This window comes from Micromesistius poutassou (genome assembly GCF_964030765.1).
Source record: "Micromesistius poutassou genome assembly, chromosome: 11".
Lineage (NCBI taxonomy): Eukaryota > Metazoa > Chordata > Actinopteri > Gadiformes > Gadidae > Micromesistius > Micromesistius poutassou.
In genome coordinates, this window is record NC_140281.1 from 11866123 (window position 1) to 11874636 (window position 8514).

Below are 8514 nucleotides of genomic sequence, written 5' to 3' on the forward strand. Positions count from 1 at the left end.
GCTGCATTGGACTGAGCAGGTGTTTAAAGGTCATTGTGCACCCAAACACATCCTGACATAGTTTTGGCAATTGCCTTTAAAACTGTACTAAAACTGACAGTGTTGACTCGTAACCTTATGGTTCACCATCCTGCAGGTTATCATTTCCAGCTGTTCCAGCTAAATGCTCCCACTACTCCAAAACCTCAACCTTTGACTATTATGAACTAAACAATATTACAATTTGAATGATTTCCCAGTGCTTCTGTTCAGTGTATGCCTGTATAGTAAAGTGTATCTTATACATATCATGCAGGCAGGAGTAAAATCTTCAACAAACTCATGCTACAGACTTAACACACAACTGGCTAGTGGCTAGCAATGGTACATGTTTCATTTTCATGATCAAATCACATTATTACTAGTACTAATAATAGCCTGTTTTAGAGGGCTGCTGCTAGGATTGTGTAAGGGTGATTTTTGTTTGCATACATAAACTCAAACGTACACAAAAGTTGATTGGTTGTTTGGAGGATATGGTTGTAGCTTTTGATTGTTTCATAGCTTTATAGTGGTATTCAACAGATTCACTCACTCGGCTTCCTTTGCTTTAGTTGAATCAGGTCAGGAGATCAGGTTGTCTGCCCCACCCACTGTCTCTGATTTCCATTTCTGCTGTAACACTCAAATGATGCATATGGAGTGAAATGCTTATTATTATCTTACTACATATGCTTCCTTTCTTACATTGAAGTGGAGGAAGTGGCACATAAAAACTGTGGCTAGCATCATAACTTGCCACAGCCTCAGAGAATTGATTACAAAATCATTTAAACTGCAATTACCTAGTGTATGAGTTGTAATGTTTCGGTACAAGACCTTCTACAGACTAACCTTGTATATTTAGTGTGGTATGTACACTACAAAAACAATAAGAAGTTAGTCGAGGCTGGGGCATCGATGTTTCGTGATGGTGAGCACAGAGTCTATCTATATGAACCCCTGAGGCAGGGCCCACCTGTAGTATGTTGTCCATTGTTGACATGCTGGTGAGACTCACAACGTGTGGTCCCAATTCCCAGGTACAGAGGCGACATGTACCAGCAGATGCAGATGGCCCCGGACGGTTCCCACTGGTTCGGCGTACACCCGGCATGCTCCTGGCCCGACCCCCAGAGAGAGCGGAGCACCCCCATCCAGCGGCAGCTGTATCCAGTCTACACCAGCCAACAGCACCCCGGCGGCGGGGTCCAGTACATCCCCTTCGACGACCCCCGCGTCCGTCACATCTCCTCAGCCCTGGGCGGCAACTCCCTGACGGACGCGGACAAGATCCGCCACATACGCAACGAACTCCCCGGTGTCACGGCGCCGGAGACGGGCCCCGACGACAGTGCCTTCCTGCCCCCGCCGCTCGGGCCCTTCGTTGCTGCCAAGCCCAAACAGAGCTCCCACCAGGCGTCTTCTCACAAGTTGGACAATGACAACAACCGGTGGCACAGCGATTTGCACAAAGAAACCGTCGACAACTTCCCAGCAACTGACCAAAACTGCAACAACCGATACCCCAAAAGTCATCGTCCGCCACCCTCGTCCTCTTCGGTCTTCCAGGTCTCGGCTCTGACAGCCTGCTCATCCCGCCAGGGCTCCAGCTCGGAGCACGCCTTCACGGAAACCATCACCCAGGTCAAGAAGATTGTCCCGGACTCGGGGCCGGACGGCAACAGGAACAGTAAGAGGAGGGTGAGCGAGACCATCTTCTGCCTGGTGTCCGTCCCCATTCACTCTACGGCTAACATAAACAAAGACACGGCAGCGGACCAGAACAACAACGAGACCATCCCGCGGCTGACCATCACCAACACGGACAGTGTCACCGTGCGCCACTCAGATAACCAGAACATGCGCAGTCAGTCTGTGAACGAGATGCCCATCAGGTCCCACCACTCCCAGTACCACACCAGCAGCACGTCCTCTCTGAGGAACTACAAGAGAGCTCCTCTCAGGAAGGAGATCATTGATGCATGGGCCCTCCAGGCCAACGAAGACAAAGAGCTGTGCTACGCCGGCTCCTGGCCTGGGAACCAGTACCGCAACCAGGAGACCCAGACCACTTCCCCACCGACAGTTGTGAAAAGCCTGGACCCCCAGAGCTCCCCCTCTGACGGGCAGCCGCCCTGCAGGGTGTCCTCAGACACAGCCGTGGAGAGCAGCGCAGGCACTGACGGCAGCACCTGCTATGGCTACCCCATGGCAGGCCAGAAGGACCTCCACCCTTCTAGCAACAGCGCCTTTTCCCGTCTCAGCCTCACCCTCAGCCAGCCCCCATCGCCGCCGCCCTCACACCCCGCGCCTTGCTCCCCATCCAAGGAGCAGAAGGATGAGAAGGAGCAGGGGGCCCAGCTGCCACCCTCCCCGAAAAAGAATGGCTCCCTCCCACTGGACGCAGCGGAGCAAGTGGCCTTCGGTCAATTCCTTCTGAAGCCGGTGGACCGGCGCCCCTGGGACGCCATAGGGGAGCTGGAATGCATCAACAAGGAGCTCGACATCACCATTAGCAAGAGGCCAAATGTGGATCGGTGCAGCGTGAGTCTAGATGACGTGCATAATCACATTTCAGCGCGCACAAAGTCACATCCGCCACAGAGCCTCAGAACCACTGAATCCCAATTGCCAACCTCGCATATTGGTCGAGAACCAATGAGTCTTTCACTGATGCAGGGAAACAAACCCAATGGCGTGCGAATTAGATCGGAGTCCTGCGGCCCTACCACAGACCGGGACTTTAGGGAGGCAGGGAGGACTTTTTCCAGGCCTCAGAGCGCCCGAGCCCACAGCCATCCACACCACCCCCCACTATCCCTTCACGCTGACCCAACCCTGGCCTACAGACAGGACATCCCGGTTCCTCAAGAGTCCCTTTTGAGGGATGTCGGGCTGACGGTCTACACTGAGACTCCAGGAGGTCCTGGAGAACCTATTCACCGCTCCCTCTCGTCACCATCTCCCATCCATCCCCATGACTTCGGCCAGCCTGCACAGGAGAACAGGCCGACACTGGTTCAAAACAGCAGCATCTCCAAGCACAACTCATGTAGAGAGCTTCAGGCTGACGAGGAGACAGAGAAAAAAGCCAAAGAAAACTTGCCACAGCCAAGGGGTGAGAAGAATGTCAGAATGTATAGAGCTAGAAGTGAAAGTGGCCGATCTACAAGGGGTCAGGGCCAGGGGTCACCGCGTACCCCCCGGCTCACCAGGGAGGCAGTACGCTCTTTTGAGGACGACGTGTTTGAGGAGAGGTTTGTCATCACTGAGCCTCTGAGATATAAAAACACGTCCACGGTAACCGACAAGCACCTGGAGAACCTCCTGATCCAGGAGAAGGCCAATGCTCTGCCCAGTGTGGACCTCAGCAAACTCTACGAGGTCAAAAGCGCAAAAGGCATCCCAGAGAACGAGTCCATGGAGCAGAGGGCCGCCAGGATCCTGGGCATATCGGTGCCTGCGGAGGCCTTGGGTGTGGGAGATGGAGAGGAAGAAGACCCGCCTCACAGCTCTGGGGAGGATACGAAAAGCGTCTCGGTGGAGATGGAGATACACGGCACACATGGAGAGACAAAGCAGGTGGTAGAACAGTGTGAGGAAGTGAAGGAGCGTTCGCTAATCGTCCTGGAGCAGGAGACGGCGGAGGGCGAGGAGATGGGATCAGATACGGAGCCCACTGAAAGAAGATCGAGGGAAAAGCCCGATGAGGTCCACAGCAGCTTTGTGAATAACGGCGGCATTGATCCGCAACAAATGCCCGTGCTTGATGTCATCAGCGGGAACATCCCAGAGTTCCCCCGGAGCAAGCTGACCCTGTCCTTGCCCACTACACCCGTTGAGAAGCTGCCAACGTGTGGTGCGGAAAAGAGGAACCGCGGGGCGGCCTCCAAGCTCATCGAGTCCCTCCAGGACAAGCTGAGCTCATCCGCCTCCTCCTCGTCCACGCCTTCGGGCCGGTCAGCCACTGAGCGAATGGCCCGGCTGAAGGAACGGGACTCTGTGTCGCGGATCAGGCGCCTCAGTCTCAAAGGCTCGGAGTCCGGGGGAGAGACTGAGGAAAGAGACGGGAACCAAGAGGAAGATGGAGAAAAGGCTGAGGTGACATGGGACACTACAGAAGGGCAGCAAGAGGAGGAGGAGGAGGAGGAGGAGAGAAATTCAAAGGACGAAGAGGTGCTGGTCTTCCGAGCTGAAAAAGCACACAAAACATACAATTTAAGAATGGATCCCAAAGAAGTAGAGAAGGAAGTAGTAAGTAACGAAAAAGAGCAAAGAGAAGGAGAGAACGCAGAAGTAGTGCTGCACATGGACATAGAAAGGCAAAGACTAGAAGAGTGTGCAGAACAAATCAACGTAGAAGAGAAAACACTAGAAGAGCATGCCAAAGTAGAGCTCCAAATCAACGTAGAAGAGAAAACACTAGAAGAGCATGCAGAAGTAGAGCTCCAAATCAACGTAGAAGAGAAAACACTAGAAGAGCATGCAGAAGTAGAGCTCCAAATCAACGTAGAAGAGAAAATACTAGAAGAGCATGCCGAAGTAGAGCTCCAAATCAACGTAGAACAGAAAACAATAGAAGAGAAAACACTAGAAGAGCATGTAGAAGTAGAGCTACAAATCAATGTAGAAGAGAAAACACTAGAAGAGCATGCCAATGTAGAGCTACAAAACAACGTAGAAGAGGAAACACTAGAAGAGCATGCAGAAGTAGAGCACCAAATCAATGAAGACAAGACAACGCGAGAAAAGCATGCAGAAGTAGAGCTCCAAATCAACGAGGGCGAGTCGAAAAATGAGATTGCACTTAGAGCCGACAAAGAAGCCGAGGGGAAGAAAGACGCGGTCCACTCGCAGAGCGAAGAGGTGGCCGAACGGCAACAAACAGGGGAGGAGAAGGAAGAACCTAGGGGGAGGGAGTCCACGGCGGACGGGACCCGGCCCGAGCCCAGCTCGCGGGGAGCGGCGGGCCCGGCCCAGCAGGCGATGGCAAGGCCCAAGCCTCGGCAGCGAACCAGCAGACCCCAGAAGCCGCCGCTGCTGCCCAAACCGCGCAGCGTGCCCAAGAGGGAGATCACCCTGCCGCTCAGCTTCAGCACTGTGACCTCCGCCATGGAGGACAAGGAGGCCCTGTCCGTCTCAGGTGAGCGCCCTTGACCACCCGTACAAATGTGTCCCTCTCTCGTACACCGGCTTACGTTGCGGTATACCAGTAATTGGCAGTAGTACAGAAATACTGTGGGAGGGCAGTGTATCCGGCGTGTAATGCGACAGTGTTATATCTGAAAGTACATCTATTCTCTCTATCTATGTTCATTCATTCAACGATATTTCAACCGCGTCGCAATTGCATGGCAGGATTACTCCTATCACAATGCATAATACATCGTCTCTTCTTACACTGTTCTGTTCTGTCGGCAGACTCGTACGACCCCAGTCGAGTGGAGAGAGTGTGACCTCCGACGTGGCCTTCACCACTGTGGAAATTGATTCCAGCTTACGTTAACAGCTTTTTACCCAACGACAAAGCTCCCCCCCCCCCTCACGAGTACTGTTAATACAATAATCCTGCCAACCGTGTCTGTCCTGGTGCTGCAAGAGTATTTTCTACAGCTAAATCAAGGTTCCAGCGGTATCTATTCTCCAGACCCCTACCAAACCCCATCGACCTCCTTCCTATACAGTCGCACCGTCAAAAAGTTTATTATCATCTCATCCAAGTCCAGTTTTTCACAGAGATTCTCTTCTGTGTCTTTTTTTTGTCCTTTTCTTATTTTCGCCTAATGCATGACATTTATCCCCACCACACTGGGCTCCCAGCGAGCATTAGTGCAGGAATATGAATGTAAAAGTGCTTCTGCTTCTCACACAAAAGACTATAATTAAACGAAACAATATATCTATATATATATATAGATATATATATAAAATAGGTAAAAAAAAGAGGTATTGCGTTACAATCAGTGTCAAACCTACACCAAATGTAAATAACATAGAGGTCTAAGATTTATGAAGAAAAAAATGAATCGAAAACTTTTCATTGCTGACGAAATGTATATTTTCTTATCGATGTTTAGATATAAATAGATATTTTGGGGAAATGTAGTCTAGGGGTGTATTATTAATAACTGCCCCCCTCCCCCCCTCTGTTCTTTATTCTTATACTTGTGTGATAGAGAATGTACTAAGAGATTGTGGGTTAGAACAAGAAACACTGTGGTCTTTGAATCGTCTCACTTAAGAGCAATATTGTTGCATGGGAACTTTTGTTACAACGGCCCCGCGTAGCAGAGGGTCTGTGGTGCGGGGAGTGGAGTCCAACTAACGCCCGCTCTAAAGCTGTACATTTTGGTACAGCTGTCAGGGAAGTTGCAACCCTATGATTGCTAGCTTTATGTTACTCGCGGTCATTTCTTAAGGTAGCGGATAACATTTTGCTGACTGTTGTTCAGTTTTACCACACACACACACACACACACACACACACACACACACACACACACACACACACACACACACACACACACACACACACACCGAGTTTATATCCCCTCTGAAATCACATTGTGTAGCCAAAACATATTATATTATTAAGAATCATTAAAATGTACAAAACAAAATATATATTTTAATGTGATAACAAAAGTTTATATTTAACCGTGCATTTTCTTTGACCACATCACGGACAGGATTGAGTTGTGAGAAGGTATCATTTTTGAAAAAGTGCTTTATGCAAGATACGATAGATGTAGCTATTTTGATCGCTGTGTGCCTTGTACACACTACTGTTTCTGTGGAGGAATTCATTTGTAAGATACAATGGGTCCAGTGTACACATTTTAGTTTAACAGATTTAAAATGGACATTATAAATCCAATTTACTTTCATGAATAGATATATATCATTTATATAATTTGGCATTCTTTTGGCAATAATATTGAATACTAAGCTAACAATGCTTAATATTGATGCTGTGCAGAACCATGTCATTTGGATACATATGTAGAGCTCAATTAGCAATACATATGAAGGGATTAGCAATACGTGATAAGTTTCAATACCATACCAAACAAAATACACTATGCATCGGGCATCAATTTTCACTTGCTTTAACACTAAATTCAAAGCGAATACTGGATTTTCCACATTATAATAAGCTTGTATGACCATATCACTCGCAGAACTTTGTCACAGTCTTGAGTCATCATAATGTGTCTGTATTTGGTGTTGAACTTGGTGGATCTGATACTAGTCGTGTGATGAGAGTAGCTTTGACTTTAGTTGAACGTTGAACGGTCTGCTTATCGTCCTGTTATCGACCGTGTACCTGTACCTCTGTACATCAGGTAGTCTAACGTTACATGGCCATTCACATAGATGTTTTTGTACTGAAAGTTATTTGTACATAAACTATTGGTGCACATCTTGCTTTGATATTTTCTATTTTCATACCCAAGTCTGTAAAGTTTTTTTGTGTATGATCAAACATCGATTTCTTTTTTTTGTTGCATGAAATGCATAAGACATATGAGAGCAAATGGTGCATTTGCATATAATTGCATTTGGTACGATACAGTTTAGCTAATAAGCAGGTTATATTTCATATAATGCCTATTTTATTTTCCAAAATGAAGCAACATATTTAACAGAACAAGGTATTTTTTAGATTGTTGTCTAAAGGGAGTTGTTTTTGAGTAACCAATTTGTCTATATTTATGATGCAATCTTTGAGGTTGATCATGAATACAGGCCGATCTGTTTTACTGTTGTAAATTACTGAAGACTATTAATAAATGAAAGTCTTTGCATGTAAAATGTTTGCTTTGGTTTTATTGAGTCTATTCAGTCCAGTGTGTTCATGTTGGGGGGGGGGGTAATAGAGTCCTCACCAACAGGTACTTAGACAGACCCCTAGGGGGGTGTAGAGTCCTCACTGACGGGTACTTAGACAGACCCCTAGGGGGGTGTAGAGTCCTCACTGACGGGTACTTATTAGACAGACCCCTAACCCCTATGGGGATATAGAGTCCTCACTGACACAACTGTTATTTGCTTGATTAAAAGTTGGTAATAGAGGTCAATGAATTGTAACACACAAACACACAAAAACAAAGAGGACAACCAAAATATCTAATTACATATTAGTTTATCAATGCAATGCATTAATTCCGAAAGAGTTAAGGCCCAAAAAAAGTAACACCAAGATGGAGTTCCAGATAATGAGAAGGTGATTAGGATGGCTAAGAAATGTTTGGGAAAAGAAACTGTAGAAATTGAGATGCTGGGTGGCGTGCCAACGGAGAATTCAACATGGATTTGTTATTTTATAACAAATCCTGGAAGAACTACCTAACAAGGGCAGTTCTTAGGCACTTATGTGTGTCTGACAGAACAAAGATACAGTTATGGGAACTGCTTAACCCTCGTTTAAAATGTGTCAATAGGTAAGTGTGTGTGTGTGTGTGTGTGTGTGTGTGTGTGTGTGTGTGTGTG

General features: G+C 47.5%; 1 protein-coding gene across 1 annotated transcript in view; it reads left to right on the plus strand.

Moving 5' to 3' along the window:
- Positions 1 to 7788, plus strand: part of jcada (junctional cadherin 5 associated a) — a 31079-nt gene extending 23291 nt beyond the window's left edge. Inside the window, exons 5-6 of the mRNA XM_084475443.1 lie at positions 1062 to 5164; positions 5443 to 7788. Of these exons, the coding sequence (XP_084331569.1) occupies positions 1062 to 5164; positions 5443 to 5477 (4138 nt within the window). The 3' untranslated portion in view covers positions 5478 to 7788. The remainder of the gene's footprint in view (positions 1 to 1061; positions 5165 to 5442) is intronic.
- Positions 7789 to 8514: the final 726 nt, after the last annotated feature.